The sequence below is a fragment of the Pan paniscus genome, chromosome 14, assembly GCF_029289425.2.
Source record: "Pan paniscus chromosome 14, NHGRI_mPanPan1-v2.0_pri, whole genome shotgun sequence".
Lineage (NCBI taxonomy): Eukaryota > Metazoa > Chordata > Mammalia > Primates > Hominidae > Pan > Pan paniscus.
In genome coordinates, this window is record NC_073263.2 from 23,728,228 (window position 1) to 23,747,047 (window position 18,820).

Genomic DNA, 18,820 nt, shown 5'->3' on the forward strand with positions numbered 1-18,820 from the left:
GTGTTGTCCAGGCTGGTCTCAAACTCCTGGGCTCAAGTGATCCGCCTGCCTCAGCCTCCCAAAGTGCTGGGATTACAGGTGTGAGCCACTGCGCCTGACTTCTTACTTTTTTTTTTTTTTGACATATCAATTTCTTCTCAGTGGCAGGAGTCATTCTGGGATTGCCAGCACCAAGCACAATGAGAAAGCCTGATAAATAAACTTGATAAATAGATGTTGAATGAGTGGAAAAAGAAAAGGGTGAGATTTGAAGCAGCTAAAATAGGCCTACGGAGAATGTGCTTTAGAATAGAAATGGAGGAAAGGATAGAAATGGAAAGCACATAAACGCTCTCTGTTAAGGGCCAAATTGTATCCCCCCTAACATTCATATGTCAAAGCCCTAATCCCCATTACCTCTGCATGTGACTGTATTTGGAGACAGGGCCTTTACAGAGCTGATTAAGGAAAAATGAGGCCCTTATGGTGGGCCTTAATCCAATCAGCTGGTGTCTCTTAAGAAATTAGGACACAGACACACACAGAGGGTAGACCTTGTGAAGACACAGGGTGAAGACGGCCACCTGTAAGCCAAGGAGGGAGGCCTCAGAAGAAACCAAGCCTGCTGACACCTTCATCTTGAACTTCCAGCTTCTAGAACTGTGAGAAATACGTTTCTGTCGTTTAAGCTACCCAATCTGTGGTACTTTATTACAGCAGCCCAAAGAAGATTTCTTTTATTTTCTTTTCTCTGTCACTCAGGCTGGAGTGCAGTGGCACAATCATGGCTCACTGCAGCCTTGAGCTCCTGGACTCTTGCAACCCTCCTGCCCCAGCCTCCCAAGTAGCTTGGACACCAGGTGTACACCACTATGCCTGGCTGACTTTTTACTGTTTTGTACAGACAGGGCTTCTCTGTGTTGCTTAGGCTGGCCTCATACTCCTGGCCTCAATGATCTTTCTGCCTTGGCCTCCCAAAACATTGAGATTACAGTTGTAAGCTACCTTACCTGGCCTAAGATTTCTAATTAAAAGAAATCTTCCCCATCTTTTATTTCTCATCTGTTAGAAACCAAAAGTTATTTTTCTCCACACTCAACTTTTCCTTGTATATGAAAATGGAAACCATTCCACCATTGACATGGGTGGGAATCCTGGCAGGTGTTTTGGTTTCCTGTCCCCTCACTTCAGTTGAGCAGTTGTGCAGCAGTGGCCAAGCCTGTAGGTGCATTGCTCAGCAGTGGGTCACCAGCCACATGTGCAGAACAGCACTCGCTTTGTGTCTCACTGGGTCTAAGTACTGACAATTCAGTGATTGTTTGTTTCCAATGTGGAATCCCCTGGTTCTGGGGCCAACAGAGCTGGCTCTCGTTCCAGGGCAAACTTAACAAACAAGTTCAAGGTGAGGGCCATGTGCACTTTACAGAGGTGCCACATGAGAGCTATAAAACCAAGAACCTGCCAAAAGACATGTGAATAATAGGTAGTCCTGTAGAGAAAGAGACAACAAAAGAAAAATCTTGTTCCTAAGTTCACTGAAGATTCCAGATAAAGCAGATCGAGTGAGTTTCAGCAAATATGGGGTCAGGGATTCAAAAGGTAGCCATGTAGTAAAGTCTGTGCACTATTCCGAACACTTGGGGAATTGACTGATAGGATTCTAGTGCATTTCCTCTCTGAAAACTATATTTCTGGGAACCTTCAGATTAAGCACAACATGAAAAGATGATAAGGACGGGGGAAAAAAAAAGGAAGAAATTTATGCTTGCCAGAATAGTGGAGGGAATAAATAGAGCTTTTACAGCTCTATCAGGTGAAGGAAATACTAGAAATTAAAGCAGATATTAAGTCTAGGAGGAAAGTGAAATGCAAGATGATCACACACTGGCTGGGTACTCAAGTGCCCTTTTGAACAAGAGGCATAAAAAAAAAAAAAAAAAAAAAGCTCAAGGCTGGTTCTCCACTCAGTCACAGTTATGTGGCCATGGCAGTGAAAATGCTGTATGTACGCAGGCACAGTGGAAACTGTCCCCAGAGAAACGAGCACTCCTCATCACAGTCTCTACTATGTTGTCCCAACGAGCCCGAAAAATGGTTGCCAAATGTTAAAAAGAAATACCCAAGGCCCTAGGAAGGAATAAAAGCAAACGTACTTGCTTTTGACTTCAGCTGTTTCTCTCAGAAAATATGAAAAGCAAATAGTGTCAATTCTGAGTTTATGGACATTCATAGAGAAAAATCACCTCCTCACCAAAGGTACCTCCAGGCCAACTCTTAACACTCTTATATTTATATGTCTGTGAATTCCACATAGGAAATAGAACAGCCCAATGACAGCGCCTACGTCAGCTTTTCTTCCCTGCATTTTCAGTTTTTATTGAAACTATAGACTTGGTAGAGCAGCCTCTTCTCCTCTTTCTGTTTTAGACTTTGGTGGGAACTCTCACAGAACTCTAATAAGATGTGTACTGCTCTATCGGCACGTTAAATCTAGGTGGTAATTTTTAAGTCCTGTTATGGAAGATGCTCACTCGCACTATTCTGGTGCTTCTCACAGTTTTAATTATTATGCTTAGTTCTTATCTTAGTCCATTTGTGCTGCTATAGTACGATATCACAAACTGGGTTATTTATAAAGAACGAAATTGATTTCTCAGTTCTGGAGTCTGGGAGACCAAGATCAGGGCACTGGTAGGCTCGGTGTCTGGATAGGGCCTGATCCTGGCTTCCAAGAGGGGCCTTGCTGCTGAGCCCTCTGGAGGGGTGAATGCTGTGCCATCGCCCGGCTGCAGGGGGAAGGGGGGACACGCCCCTCAAGCCCTTTTATAGGGTTATAATCCATGAGAGCTCCACCCTCGTGATTTAATCACCTCCTAAAGGCTCCACCTCTTAATGCCAACATATTGTTGATTACATTTCAACACGTGAATTCGGGAGACACATTCAGACCACAGCAGTGCTTCCTCTGATTCCCTTCACACCTTTGCACCGAGGCTTAAACCTCCGTTTCTTGTTCTCTCAGTGTTGAACTTAACCCCTAGTGGGACGTGTGCCTGTTTATATTTTACAATAAAGGCCTCTGTGACTCACTGTGGGTGCGTGGGCTTTGAGGAGTGCAGCCCTAGGATGGGAGCCTACCTGGGACTCTTGTGAAACGGGACCTGCCTACTGAAGGAAACTGCTTCAGGGAGGGTTTGTGCCAGGACACTCACCCCTGCAGCCAGGATTCTCCTGAGGCAGTTTATTTAATTTCTTTTTGGAAGAACCTTCCAGTTTGGAGCCTGGGAGTAAATGCCGGCTGCTTTTCATGGCAGAGGGGCGGGGGGAAGCCTGATGCTGGGACCCCTAGGCTGCATCCAGTGAGCTCCTGCAGCTCCGCACCTTTCCTCATCTCACCTTTCAAGCCTAGAGGCCCCGAGCCCACAGTTCCTTGGGATTTTTCGGAAAGATTGGCACCCATGTTCCCGCCCCCAACCTCTTCTGTGACTACTCTGGGCTGCAGTTTACTCTCCTGGGTTTCACCTAGTAACACATTTGTATTTGCTTTGTCTTCCAGAAATGTTTAAAAATCTCTCTTCCCTGCTTGTAGCCCGCACTCCAGCTCTCTCTTTTATTTTATTTTATTTTTTTAAATTATACTTTAAGTTCTAGGGTACATGTGCTCAACGTGCAGGTTTGTTACATAGGTATACATGTGCCACGTTGGTTTGCTGCAGCCATTAACTCGTCATTTACATTAGGTATTTCTCCTAATGCTATCCCTCTCCTTTCCCCCCACCCCACAACAGGCCCCGATGTGTGATGTTCCCGCCCTCTGTCCAAGTGTTCTTATTGTTCGGTTCCCACCTATGAGTGAAAACATGCGGTGTTTGGTTTTCTGTTCTTGTGATAGTTTCCTGAGAATGATGGTTTCCAGCTGCATCCATGTCCCTGCAAAGGACATGAACTCATCCTTTTTTATGGCTACATAGTATTCCATGGTGGATATGTGCCACATTTTCTTAATCCGGTCTATCATTGATGGGCATTTGGGTTGGTTCCAAGTCTTCGCTATGGTGAATAGTGCTGCAATAAACATACGTGTGAATGTGTCTGTATAGTGCATGATTTATAATTCTTTGGGTATATACCCAGTAATGAGATTGCTTCCACACTCCAGCTCTCTTTAATGTTGGCTATTCATTCTCTTCTGTTTTCCCTTACTGTCATTTGGAGGTCTTAAAAGGGTGACAAGATAGAGATAGAGGCAGAGGTAGAGGTAGATAGAGACACTCAGGGGTTTTCTCCTTGTCCTGAGTCAGCCATATTGAATCAGAACTAGAACCTACGGAAACTCTTTAAAAATGACCTTATACTAACCCTATCCTTTTGGAGCCTTTTTTGCCCCCCAAATTACATGGATAGACTGTAATTCCCTTAACCAGCACCACTAGGAGGTTGTTTGTACATTTTACTCTAGTAAATACATCTGCAATGAATATAGTTGCATGAATAATATCACCTGTGCCCATCACCACCTGTTTCCTTGGGATATATTTCTAGACGTGAAATTGCTGAATCAAAGGTGGCACCTTTTTAAGGCTTTCCATACACATTGCCAAATTGCCTTACAGAAAGTTTGTATCATTTCACTCCCATTCCATGTGAGAACTAATTTTCTTTCTATCTCGGATGCTCTTATGCTTTTAGAATTGCAAATTTGGCAGCGGGACATGTCATTTTGTTTCCATTTTTGGCTGACTTTATTGTTAACTACATCACTCCAGCTATAGGGTGAATAATGGCACTTTGTTTCTTTACCTTCTCTGGCTTTCCAGAGGAAGTGGGAGCAGTAAAAACTGGAGCACACAGAATCAATGCAGCTGTGTTCTGCTCGCCGAGCCGGCTCTCCCAGAACCAGCTCAGCTCTGCCAGCCTCAAGAGCATTGGTCAAGGAGTGAGGAAGGGAGGGGAGGATGGCTCTACCTCAGACCTCATTCTCCCTTGTGCAATGAATTCTACAGGGAATAAGGGGAAAATGAGGACAAACCTTGGGAGGGGACTGCATTTTAGGACTAGGATTGATGGAAACAGATCCAGACCCACTTAATATTGTAATATGTCCATGGGTCAACTCCAAACTCCTTGACTCTGCCGGCTGCTGTAGAGATGAATTGCTTCACTTGAATCTGCATCAGCCCCCAATCTAAGCCTAATCTTTACTGCCTCCTAAGGCGGTGGAGAAGCAGGGTTTGTGGGTAAATAACCATTTGTTATTCATTCATCAAACCTTGAGCAAACACTTTCCATGGGCCAGACACTGGGCTAGATCCTGCGGACACAGAAAGGAAACAAACATGCCCCCACTGATGAGGTTCTTAGAAGCTATTTGGGGAATACATATGTAACCTAGGATAACTGAGCAATAATTGTAGAAACTGTAAAGCAGATTACACATGGGAAAGGGCAGATCTTTCCACCCAATAACCAACTTGAGATAAGAAAGTTAAGAATAAACACCAAGGTTTTTGGACCCCTGCTAAAGACTGAAATATGTTTGCACCATCTCTGCGCATAGCATATTCTTGATTATCTCTTTTTATTTTTTTATTTTTTGAGGTGGAGTCTTGCTCTTGACCAGGCTGGACTTCAGTGATGCAGTCATAGCCTCGAACTCCTGAACTCCAGTGATCCTCCTACCTCAGTCTCCCAAGTAGCTGGGACTACAGATACTTGACACCATGTATGGCTGATTTTTTTTGTATTCTTCTAGAAATGGGGTCTTGCTATGTTGCCCAGGCTGGTCTTGAACCCCTGGTTTCAAGTGATCCTCCCACCTTGACCTCCCAAAGAGGCCAGATACATGCATGAGCCACCGCACACAGCCAACTCCCTCTTTATTAATAAAAATAATAAAAGAGGCTAGTGAAAAAAAATTCTAACAAACTATAATATCTTCCATCCTCTCCATCTCCGTTGCTAGTACCTTAATTCAGATACTCATTATTTTATCTCTCTAACATGAATCTTGCCTCCTGGAATCTATCCTTCCAGGGGGACTTTGATTGCATCGTCTCTGTCCTGCCCCCCCACCCCCACCCCAGAAACAGAGTCTTGCTCTGTCACCGAGGCTGAAGTGCAGTGGTGCAATCATGGCTCACTGCAGCCTCAACCTTCCCAGCTCAAGTAATCCTCCCACCTCAGCCTCCTGAGTAGTTGGGACCACAGGCACACACCACCACACCTGGCTAACTTGTATTTTTTGTAGAGACGGGTTTTCACCGTGTTGCACAGGCTGGTCTCAAACTCCAGGGCTCAAGCGACCCGCCTGCCTTGGCCTCCCAAAGTGCTGGAATTATAGACATGAGCCACCATGCCCGGCCTGCGTCCATATTTTAATGTAATAAAATTGATCATTTTTTCCTGTTTTCTAATGTGAAACCATCCTTGCATTTCCTAATTGGTCATGATAGCTATTTTAAAATAGATTGTTAGAATTTCTTTGCTAATGTCTTGTTTCACTATTTTGCCTCCGGGCTTATAATGCAGACTAACTCATAATCTCCCCATTTATGTTTCCTTGTTTGATGTTGGTATTGAGGTTATACTGCCTCTATCCAATCAGCGGAAGCACTTTCTCATTTTTATATTCTCTAGATCGTTTAGAATTGAATAAAGACTCTTGTTCTTGACAGTTGGCAAATGGTAGTTCTTTGGCCTCATCTTCTAAAAGCAGCATTTTTATACAGTTGATGCATCTTCTCTAGTTGGCCCACAGGACACTCTCTAGGCTGTCCTTCAGTCTCACTTAGAGTGGAAATGTCCTTTCCTTTCTCCACTTCTGCCCCCCATTCCTTCTTGCAAAGCTGAGTTATTGGCCAGACACCAATTAAAACAGATTGTTCTCTCCTCTGGCATTGTAGCAAAGCTGTTTGGTTTGACCTAAACATTTTCCATTTACAATAAAAATCTACCCTTAACTCACTGGGTCAGTTTGCTACTCTGCTCTTGTTGCCCCCACAGCACCTTCTGTGCCACTCTGTAGTGCTCCCCACATTGTACGACAATCAATCCTACACGTGTTTTATCCCCAACCAGAACTTGAGCTCCGTATACACTGTGCTTTGTTCATCCTTGTACTTCCCATGCTGAGGAATTGAATTCTCATGCTCAGCCACGGAAGTAGCAAGGATACAATCCATTTTTGCATCCCATTTCTTGTGCCAGGCATACACACACACACACAAAAACCCAGTAAATGTTTGTTGAATAAATGAACAAAATGTTCTTATCAGCTAAACACAAACAGCTCATTACAGCTGTTTGTTTGTTATATTATCACTGTGTAACAGGAGGTGCTGATGTCTCAGTCTTCGTCTACTTTCTCAGTCTTGATCCACAGTTCTCTGTTCTCTGCCTTCATGGGCTGGGCACTCAACCTTCTTCTGTAAGACCTTCCATGTCTCGTAGTAGTATGATTTGGTCTTTGCTGTCGTTGCTTCAGATTCTTACCCATGCATTCACTCTCTTATTCTATTTCCACTGCTCTGTTGCTAAGGCCTCCTTTCTATGGTTCAGATTTCCTTGAGCGTTTTCTAGAATTCTACTGATTTATAATTCATTCTAGCAGACTCAACAGGAGGGGCTACTTACTGTAATGAGTCACAGCCAAGAAAGTCTGGCTTCCTGGAAGCCTAGGTTCCCAGGCATAGCCTCCCCCAGAAACTAGAACAAACGCTGTCACTGAGGGACTTCTCGGCTCTCTTTCCTAAAGTTTCCTGAAATGCTACTTAAAAGGCTAACCGGACAATGTCCACTTTAAATTTTAGTTTTGTAAACCACTATGTGCAAACCACTATATCTGCACGTGCCAAAGGAAAACATATTTTTACATCAGTTATTTAATATCCTAGGCAAAAGTTACTTTGGTTCAAATCATCCTTAGTAGTGACACCAATTCTCTTGAATTGGATGTTTCATAAAGCTACTTCTGGGACCAGGTGCGGTGGCTCACGCTTGTAATCCCAGCACTTTGGGAGGCCAAGGTGGGTGGATCACTTGAGGTCAGGAGTTCAAGACCAGCCCGGCCAACATGGAGAAACCCCATCTCTACTGACAATACAAAAAATTAGCCAAGCGTGGTGGCATGTGCCTGTAGTCCCAGCTACTCGGGAGGCTGAGGCATGAGGATCGCTAAGATAAGTAAAGAAAGCTACTTCTGTAAAACAAGCATATTATCTTTTTAAATGAAGCAATAAAATAAGGCTGGGCGAGGTGGCTTAAGCCTGTAATCCCAGCACTTTGGGAGGATGAGGCAGGCAGATCACGAGGTCAGGAGATCCAGACCATCCTGGCCAACATGGTGAAACCCCATCTCTACTAAAAATACAAACATTAGCTGGACATGGTGGTGCATGCCTGTAATCCCACCTACTCGGGAGGCTGAGGCAGGAGAATCGCTTGAACCAGGGAGTTGGAGGGTACAGTGAGCCGAGATTGCACCACTACACTCCAGTCTGGCGACAGAGTGAGACTCGATCTCAAAAAAAAAAAAAAAAAAAAAAAAGAAAGAAAGAAAATATAGTTATATAAACACCAACAGAAGTATCAAGGATGTGTTACAAGTTTGCAGATTTGCAAAGTGTTCTCCGTGGTTATGGGTTTGATCTTTCATACAGATTACTTGAGGGATGAAAATGTTTTCTACAAGTCTGAATGTGGAAGAGTAATTCAGTTTCTTATTAGTGCTTATCTAAGAGGTGCAAGACATTCACATGCAGTGTAGAAGGACAAATGTAGACTTTGGTTAGATTGTATAATTCAAATGTGCTACAAGGTGCAACAGAAGCTTTCCAGAAACAGCTTTTGGAGAGACTGCCCGCCAGTTTTTTGAAAGCCTGCAAAAGAACAGTTGATATTCCTCTTTGTGGGGGTCTGTCCAATCTGATTGTGAATCTTTCTCATTGCTTTCTGAGAGTTAGAGCTGATTGAAAACCAATATGCGAGCATATAGAAGCTAATTCAGTGTGCACGTGTGTGCATGCATGTGCACATGCGCATGTGTGTGCATGTGTGCACACATGTAGAGCCTGTCGTAGTGCCTTACCACAGCAGACTACTTGGTGAGCAGGAAAGAGAGCTGGCCAGCACACACTTGGCCTGGTGCTGCCTCCACTGTTTCTCTTGGCATCTCAGGCCGTCAACTGGCTGCCACATTGATTCAAGGCTGTCATTTTTTTTGTTTGTTTTTAGATGATTTCTTCCATTTTTGATTTTTTATTTTCGAAGGAGCTCAAGGTCAAACTCTCCTTAGTTTTTTTTTTTTGTTGTTGTTGTTGTTGTTTTGAGATAGAGTTTTGCTCCTGTTGCCTAGGCTGGAGTGCAATGGCACAATCTCGGCTCACCACAACTTCCACCTCCCGGGTTCAAGTGATTCTCTTGTCTCAGCCTCCCGAGTAGCTGAAAATACAAGCATGCACCACCACGCCTGGCTAATTTTGTATTTTTAGTAGAGTTGGGGTTTGTCCATGTTGGTCAGGCTGGTCTCGAACTCCTGACCTCTGGTGATCAGCCCACCTCGGCCTCCCAAAGTGCTGGGATTACAGGCATGAGCCACTACACCCAGCCCGTTGGCTTTGTTTTGAACCCAGCCCAGGTTGAGTCCTGGTGACTCTGACAGGAGGAATTTCCAGAAACATTGTTTCAGGGGAGGAGACAAGGTTTCTTGTTTGCCGTATATGCTCCTGCAGAGAAGAGGAAATGACCGTGGAGGCCATCTGGCCCTGTGTTTTGATATGGCAAAATTAATGAATGCAATCAGAAGACCTTTGAGCAAGAAAGTACCCTGGAACAACACAATTTTGACTGCAAGTATTAGTTGGGTCTTCCAGGTGCCTCTCACAGCAGCAGTCATGGCAGCAGTGACTCTAGCCATGTCCATGACCAACCGCTGCATAACAAATAGCCCCGAGACTCAGCAGCTTACAACAGGGTCCCCAGCCCACAGACTGGCACTGGTCCATGGCTTGTTAGGAACCTGGCTGCACAGCAGAAGGTAAGTGAGCATTACTGCCTGAGCTCTGCCTCCTGTCAGATCATCAGGGGCATTAGATTCTCACAGGAGCGTGAACCCTATTGCAAACTGCGCATGTGAAGGATGTACGTTGCGTGCTCCTTATGAGAATCTAACTAATGCCTGATGATTTGAGGTGGAACAGTTTCATCCCCAAACCATCTCTCTCCCTTCATGTCCATGGAAAAATTGTCTTCTACAAAACCAGTCCGTGGTGCCAAAAGGGCTGGAGACTGCTGATTTACAACCGCAATGAACATTCATCATCCCACACAGTGTCAGAGGGTCGGGAACACGGGTGCCCTGCCTGTGTGCTTCCGGTTCCAGATTTCTCAGTGGGTTGTGGTCAGGGTATCAGCGGAGGCCGTATTCATCTGAAAGCTTGACCAGGAATAAAAGAGCCACTTCATGGGTGGCTCACTCAGATGCCAGCAGGTCAGTGCTGGTGGCTGGCAGGCAGCCTCAGCTCCTCACCTCATGGATCTCTCCTGAGCACAGTTTTCCTCTCCTTACAACCTGGTAGCTGGCTTCTCCAGAGCAGGTGACTCAGGAGAGGACAAGGTGAGAGCCACAGCACCTTATGATCTAGTCTCAGAAGTCACACGCCATCATTTCTGCAATGTCATTTTGGGGTTCCAGGTCAGCTGTATCACTGTGGGAGGTGAGTATATAGATGTCCTAGACCATTCAGGCTGCTATGACAGAACACCATGAACTGAGTGGCTCATGAACAACAGAAATTTCCCACAGTTCTGTAGGCTGGGAAATCCAAGATCAAGGGGGCAGCAGGTTCAGCGTCTGCTAAGCTCCTGCTTTTCATGGGTGGCATCTTCTCACTGTGTCCTCACGTGATGGACAGAGCAAATGAGCTCTCAGGCACTAGTCCCAGCCATGAGGACTCTGCTTTCATGACTCATCACCCTGCAAAGGCCCACCTCCATCAGAAGACAGCTGCTGACTGCAGCTGCCATCCTCCAAGACGGGAGACACAGAATTGGGGGACACATACATTGAGATCTGAAAGGCCTGGACAGCAGCAGGTGGGGATCATGGGGGCATCTTGGAGGGTGGCTGCCACAGTAGCATTTCCTGAGCCCATGCTTTCTGCCTTACACTCATCTCCTGCACTTGATCTTCATTATCTCAGGCAGTCCCCACAACGACTGTATCTAGGAGTTCATTTTACCCTCATTTTACAGATGAAACGTCTCAGAGGGTGATGCGCTTGCCCAGTGTCTCACAAATGCAAAGTCACTGAGGTAGGATTTCAACCTAGGTCCAATCATCTCTGCAGCATTAGGGGTTCACCATTGCCATGGACTTAACTGTGTCCCCCAAAATTTGTATGTTGAAGCCCTACCCGCCCCCCCACCCAATGTGCTGATGTTTGGAGAAAGGGCCTTTGGGAGGTAATTAGGTTTAGATGAGATCATGAGGATGGGACTCTCATAATGGCATTAGTGCCATCAGGTGAAGAGATACCAGAGAGCTTGTGTCCTCTCTCTCTGCAATGTGAGGACACAGTCAGAAGGCAGCTGTCTGCAAGCTGGGAAGAGAGTACTGACCAGGAACTTAATCAGCGGGCATCTTGATCTTGGACTTCCCAGCCTCCAGAACTCTGAAAAGTTAATGTCTATTATTTAAGCCACCCAGTCTATGGAATTTTGTTAGAGCCAACCCAAGCTTACTAAGATAATCAGTATGCTGCACTTTCTATAAATGTAATTTTTACGTTTATAAAAACAAAACAAGAGATTTGCTGCTCTATAACAACTGTACCTACATTGTAGATGGAATAACAAATCTACATACAGATTTAGTAATCTCTATGTAGATATAGAACATAGTGTATCTAATAGAGACATAGTGTCTGTGGTCTGATGTTAATTTTAGGAATTAGCCGTCACTGATTGGGCCTTGTCCAGGTATTCTTCTCCCTTGTCCTGGCTCTGTAACCTAGTTATCCTTGTCTTTGCTAACCCATAACCAACTATTGTATCAGGACTATTATGCCACTACAGATGATGCAGTTTGGGTTTACTGTTTCTCACCATTTAGACAATACTTCATCAAATATATTTCTGTATGACTTTAGTGATGTCAGTTTTTGATTCATTCCTGCATAGATCTGGGCAAATTGTAGACCTTAGGAGGTGTATTCACCATCCAGTTCTCTGGAACTGCTTATGACATTTTTCTCTGAGCTTTCTTGTCCCAAAAGGAGGCTTCCTAAAATAGTCTTTAAGTGCCTTTAAAAAGAGAAAGAGAAATTAAGAGAAAAAAAAACCCCAAACTCATTCCTTTACTCTGATGTGACAGTCCTCCCAAGACACTGCAGTGGCCTGAGTTTTGCTGTTAATTTCATTCACTTATGTTTGGGCTATGTAAATTCTGCCTAGAGCTGGAATGTCATTATGTAAAGAAATATTTTTTGTTTATATTCTTTAATAGTACCAGTAATGTATATCTTATTCAGCTTCGAGAATATAATTGGGTTGTTTATAAAAACCACACATCATCAAACTCACATTGTAACGATTATTTCACTTTTCAAAAAAAATGGCATTAGAAAAACTTGAATGATGTTAGTTATCTTAAAGAAGTGTGTACTGTGTTTTTCTGGCTGTCAGCTCCATTTGTTACAACCAACTACAGATTATAAATTGGTTGATCAAAACTCTAAAACAGAAAACCACAAGCCCCAAGATTATGAGGAAATCTGGAACAGCACGTAACTCCAAACCTGAGCGTAGACCACAACCACAGAAGCCAGGTGCTGGGAAAAAGCACTCTGTGTTCCACCACCTGACATTGCTCTGTGCCTCAGAGCACTCACTCCCCATCATGGTCTGTTTTTACCAACAGGGGTCTAATCCCTAATTTATAGATAAGTTATTCCTAATTTACAACAGAAAAATGCCACATGTGCAAAATTGCTTATGCATTGCTGAAAATTACAAAACTACTCTTACTAGTTACTCCTGGCACATGTGGATTATTTATACCTGATATATTCAGGAAACAAGGAATTCCTAAGCACCGGAAGCTCAATTCACTGAAATGTAGAATCATTACAAAGCACATGTCAGATGTGGCTCATTCATTCCAAGTTTGTAGCCTGCATCAGTCTCCTAGGTGGTTTATTAAAACACAGATGACTTAAGCCCCACCCCCTGAATTTCTGACCCAGTGGGTCTGAGGTAGGGTCTGAGAATCTGCATTTTCACCAAGTTCCTGGTGATGCTGGTGCAGTAGCTTCAGGAAGCACACCCCAAGCAGGACTGCATCATTGTGTTTCTTAGGGAGAGGGACCACATGATAGTCTTACCCATCTCCAGCCCTGGTGGGGTGCCTAGCACATAATCACCTCTCAATAGCAAATAATAGCAACAGGAAGAAGAACTAACTGTTATTTGGCGAACCACACGCTGGTTCCCGTGTTAAGTAAGAACTTTACAACGATTCCAACTCTGTCAGGTAGACGCTACATTTTTCTTTTCTTTTCTTTTCTTTTTTTTTTTTTTTGAGATGGAGTCTTGTTCTGTTGCCCGGGCTGGAGTGCAGTGGTGTGATCTCGGCTTACTGCAACCTCCACCTCCTGGGTTCAAGTGATTCTCCTTCCTCAGCCTCCTGAGTAGTTGGGCCTGCAGGCGCCTGCCACTGCTCCCTGCTAATTTTTTTTGTATTTTTAGTAGAGACAAGGTTTTACCATGTTAGCCAGGATGGTCTCGATCTCCTGACCTTGTGATCCGCCCGCCTCGGCCTCCCAAAGAGCTGGGATTACAGGCGTGAGCCACCGCGCCCGGCTGACACCAACTTATGTTCCCATTTTATAGAGGGAAAAATGGAGCCTTACAGAGGTTAAGCACCTGGCTCAGAATAACATGGCCAGTTTGTGGTGGGCCCAAGAAAAAAAAGGGCTCTTGAGCAATGTTCCCAGGAATATTTTAAAAGAAAAAAATTGTACACAAATTCAACAGAAAAGTTTTCAAATTGATATTGAGGGAGAAAAAAATATTGACCAAACTTGACTTTGCAAGCCATATTTTTTCTCAGCAGCTGCTACATGTTTTTCAGTGGGTCCAGACATGTAGGATACCACCTTCATGGACATCTCTCAGAGCTTCTTCTGGAGAATGCTTTTGCTCCAACTGAGGTAAACATCTGTGAGAACCTCTGCATGGTGTCCACAGCTCTCTAAAGGGTCCTCAGAGGCAGCCCATGACTTGCTTAGAACAGCAGAGCCCCTTTGCAAGCTTTGTCTCATCTGTTTCTTCTAATTTAGCAAAAGAATCTGAACTCCTTGCGGTGAGGGTCTTATCTCCTGGCTTCACTGTAAACAATTCAGGATTCCTGCAGTAGCTGCCAAGGAAGGAAGCCTGGGAGAGCTTCCCAAGGCCCAAGACCCGGCCAGCCCCCACCGTGCATGGCAGGCAGAGCTAATTCTCCGTCAGTCTACGCATGCTAGGAGAATGCTTTGGGACAATGTCCTGATAGTAAGCACCATGCTGTTTAAACAGAATTCCCATTAGCTTTTCCATGAGGGAGCAAATGCAGAAGTTTTCTTCAGATAGCTTGCAGTTTCTCAGCCATCCCCAGCCCCACCCCCACAGAGTGACAAGAAACAATCACCAAATGGCCGTTGTTCCATTGATCTGTTTATTTCTCTGTCTTTGGGGCAGATGGATCAGGTGCAGGCCTGCTGTGGTTTGTATCAGGCACTTAGGCAGTCCTCAGCCCTGTCTCCCTCTGTTCCTTCCTCCCTCCCCGGAAACTCTTGGGATTCTGTTTCCGCCTCTGAAAAAAAATCAGGATTCTACTACTACTGTTTAATTTCCTAGTAAATGGTTATTGAGAAATTGGAGTGTAACTACAGGGAAACACTGCAGACTGTGAAAGACCCACGCCTTTGCCAAGCAGATGCTCTGGGCAAGTCGCCTGGGTCACTAACTTTGGCACTTTGGCTGTGTCGCTTTTCTTTGGGGAAGATGTATGGCTAAGCTGTCTTTACTTGTCTGTGTCCCTATCAGGCACAGCAGCAGTAGGAGTTAAGTAAAAGGAGTTAAATTTCTCCACCTTTTGCACATCAGGAGCATGGTCTTCAGGGTCAGATTACCTGGATTCAAACTCTGGCTACACCACTCACTAGCTGCCTGGCCTTGGGTGAGCCACTGCACCACCCTCTGCCTCTGTTTTCTCATGTGAAAAGGGGGGACAGTAGTATTATCCAGTTCCTGGGTTCCATGAAGGTGAAATATTAATGCTTATGAATTGGCACAAAGTAATGCTCCATAAAGGGTTGTTGTTATTACAAAAGCTTAAAATCAAAATTAAGGTATCCTCTTTAAAAAGTCCTTGCACATGTTTAGAAGCTGGTGAGGCTGCCAGGTGTTTTCATTGCCTACCAGGTACTTACAGTTTAAAAGAAGAAATGGGGCTAAACATGGTTGGAGAGAAAAGTACACTGAGTTCTATTCACAAAGGTGAACTCAGGTACTGCGCTGTCACGAAAGAGTGGATGGTACTGACTGTGGGAAGCTTCCTGGGGTCTGGGTCTGAGGAAGAAAACTGCAAGATAACAAACGATAATGAGGAAGTAGGAGTGCTTGCTTGCTTTTCTTTTCTTTTTTTTCTGAATTAAGTTCTTTTAATAGATTGCATATATAGATGTTCAGCCATACCCTTAGATCAACTCTTTAAGAGTAGAACTTTATATCCAATTAAATGCTCTAGATACCACCTTTCTTATTTTTTACAGTAAGGTCTGGTATTCAAATACCCACTTGTACACTGACAGCTTTAAGAAAAGAGGACACAGAGGGAGCTGTCATTTTTAGCAGCAATGAAATACCACTAAACCCTTTTTACATACTGAATTCAAGTCACTATCAGAGGTGAGCGCACCACAAAGTCAGCAGGTACAAAATTGCTAGTTCATTTTTCAATTAATAACTTGAAATTACCCTTGCCCCACACCCCATTACATCTTTTTATAAACAGCAAACATTTTGCTATTTTATACATAGGCTAGCAGGCTTGTTTCAACATGAAAGTGCCAATTCATTTCCTGATTTTTATAATCAGTTATGTAGTGCTACAATAAATGACCAATAATCTACATAGGAACAATGATGAATGAAAATGATGAAGATTGAATAAAGCTGTCAGATTACCTTATCTTATTGACATATAAAGAATAGATACCCAATGGTGAGGAAGAGACAGAAATTGGACAAATGCTCATAGGTGTAAAAATTACATCTACCTTTGAGTTTTATACTGCAAATGAGACATTTTAAATAGTCCTGTAGCCCTTGCCTATTCTTTCCTCAGAAAAAGAAAAGCTGCTTTCATGACATCCCCTCTTGTTTCAGATTTCCACAGTGTCACTTTGAAGCTTCACAGTCAGGATCTTCCTTTCTTCAAAAAATAAAGAAATATGCCCCCTAAGGTACCTCCCATCCCCCTCGATCCCCCAAAATCCCGCTGGTTTCTTTTCCAGTGCCAGGTTGCATGATCGGGTCCCATCTCCTGGGGTTGTTGTTTCTTTTGTCCATCTATTCATCATTAGTTTAGAGTAGATAACATGAGCCACTTCTGGAACCACTGCTAGGACGAACACAAGCTCTTCACTACAATCACACAGCAGGAAAGAAAGAGAGAACTCAATTCATCCCTGGTGCTGGGCCTCCAAAACTGAAAGAACTTGGCACAACTGGAGCACTGAATTTGTATCCTCCATGCTTCTCAATCATTTTGGATTCATGAGCTGCTCTTCTTTGATCAGCCAGCATTGCTATATACTGTAACTGTTTTCTTTGTTCTTCAGGAAGATGGTGAGTCAGAGCCTGATACCACACAGGATTACGATTTTGAATAGTTTGAAAGATAGCTTTAAATATCTGATACGCATCAACAGGGTTATCTTCATCATCAATGATTGTGGAATAGCCTTCCAGAGCAGTCTCTTCCGCATCATCTTCTTACCAATCTTCATCGTCTCCATCTTCACCAGCCTGCTTAGCCAGAATCTCCAAATATTCTTGCCCATCTTCATCAATATCATCTTCATCACTCCCCGGTTCCTCTGGTCAGTGCCACGCCCTTTGCACTGCAGAGCGATGACCTCTAACAATTTTGCTGCATGACACTGCGTCTTCTCCTGCAACTCCTGTAAGAACCTTTTTGCACATACTGTATATCACTTCAAGATACTTGGTGTCAGACAGAAGTGTGTCTGTATCAACTGTTACATAATTACGAAGGAGGGGCATCATATCTGTAAAGTAATCAAAGCCATCTTGCTGGAAGACTTCAAATACAAGGGGAAGTAGCTGCCACATCTGTGGAGACTCTCGTTGTCATGTCAAACTGTGCACTAAAGAGAAGATCTCCTCATAGAATTCTAAGACATGCTGTTGTAAAACAGTAGGAATGACCCATAAGCAGATTCCCTCGAGCTGTTGGGTTATCTCTTAATGATCTTCAGCTACACTAAGAAGTGTGTCAGGTGTATTCAGAATTCCCATAGCAGTAACTGCTTTGTCATCACTACCTTCTTCATCTGGCCCCATCTGGATTACTTGGTTAAATGTCATTGCCAAATGTTGTGTCATTTCTACTGCAATAGGAGTAAATTCTTCACTATATTCACAGATCATTTTCTGAATTACATGGGTAAGGTCATCATTTTCTGTTTCTCTGATAATATGAAGAAGAGCCTGCATTACAGGTCTGATGAATGGTGTGATATATTCTTTAGCTTTTTCTTGATTGCTGATCAATACTTGAAGGGCAATGGCAGCTTCCACTTTCACAGGCATTTCTCTATCATCAATCAGACATCTTCTTGTCAGCTCTAAGGCTGTTAGAAGGTTCTGATCACTTTCGAACTTCACTTCACAGAAATAGTGAATTACCCAGCAAGCCCTTGCTCTCATGTAGCCTAGTTCACTGCTGAAGAGGGGGAGTACCTGATTCTGCAACATGCATTCCATCTGATCGTTATAGATCTTTTCCTTCAGAAGTATTTCAGCGAAAGAGCCAATCATATGCAGGGCTCCATCTTTTTTTCGAGGGTCAGCATTTGGTTCTGTAAGAATCTGGTAACAAAATCCCATGGTCCTTTGCAGTGCCTCTTTCCTCTTACTACAGGCTGTAAACAAGTGTCTGGGCAGCAGTGGTAGGAGAAATGAAATCTTCAAACACATCAAACTTCATGCATATATATTCGTAAGGGTCTTCTTGCCAAAGTTCCTCATCAGCATCTGTATAGCACATCAGTGGAAAAATAACATCTTGGATAATGCCTTGTATATGGGGCTTTGGATTCTTCCAGGTGAGAGCATGAGAAACTCCTTGATTAATAAAAATTACAAAGGCAGTGAAGGCCCATTGGGGAATATACAGGAATGTTTAAAGCAGAAAATAAAACTCCTCCACCCAGAGATCATTGTTAATTCCCTAACTCATTTCCTGTTTCAGGCTTTTGAGATAACCTGGGCAGACTCTGGCCATGGGAAAGGAAGGCTCAGGGGCCCTGTGAGATGCTGGTGCCGTCCAGCATGGCTCCAGCTAGGAAAGGTTGGGCCTGGGGTTCTGAACACACAGAAAGCAATGGGATTTGTCAGAATCGTCACCAGCTTCCTCTAAGCCTGGGCAGCAGAGTCTTCTAAGCACCCAGCAACATATAAATTCACCAAAGAAAGCAGTTATTAGAGTTCATACAGAGAAAGCAGCTGATGATAAACTGATTTTCGGTTTTTAAAGATTTGTTTGGTGTATTAAAAT

The 18,820-nt window shown here is 43.8% G+C and overlaps 2 protein-coding genes across 3 annotated transcripts in view; one reads left to right on the plus strand and one right to left on the minus strand.

The window, feature by feature from the left end:
- Window positions 1–18,820, plus strand: part of SPATA13 (spermatogenesis associated 13) — a 328,520-nt gene that overhangs the window by 126,109 nt on the left and 183,591 nt on the right. The window lies entirely within an intron of this gene.
- On the minus strand, window positions 17,480–18,399 carry LOC129393604 (importin-7-like). The gene has a single exon (XM_055096550.2). It carries the CDS (start codon window positions 18,238–18,240, stop codon window positions 17,506–17,508), a length of 735 nt encoding a protein of 244 aa, XP_054952525.1. The 5' UTR covers window positions 18,241–18,399; the 3' UTR covers window positions 17,480–17,505.

Bases quoted from the DNA above. Each gene is read 5' to 3' on its own strand.
- LOC129393604 (XM_055096550.2), bottom strand. From the start codon at position 18,240: ATGTGTTTGAAGATTTCATTTCTCCTACCACTGCTGCCCAGACACTTG.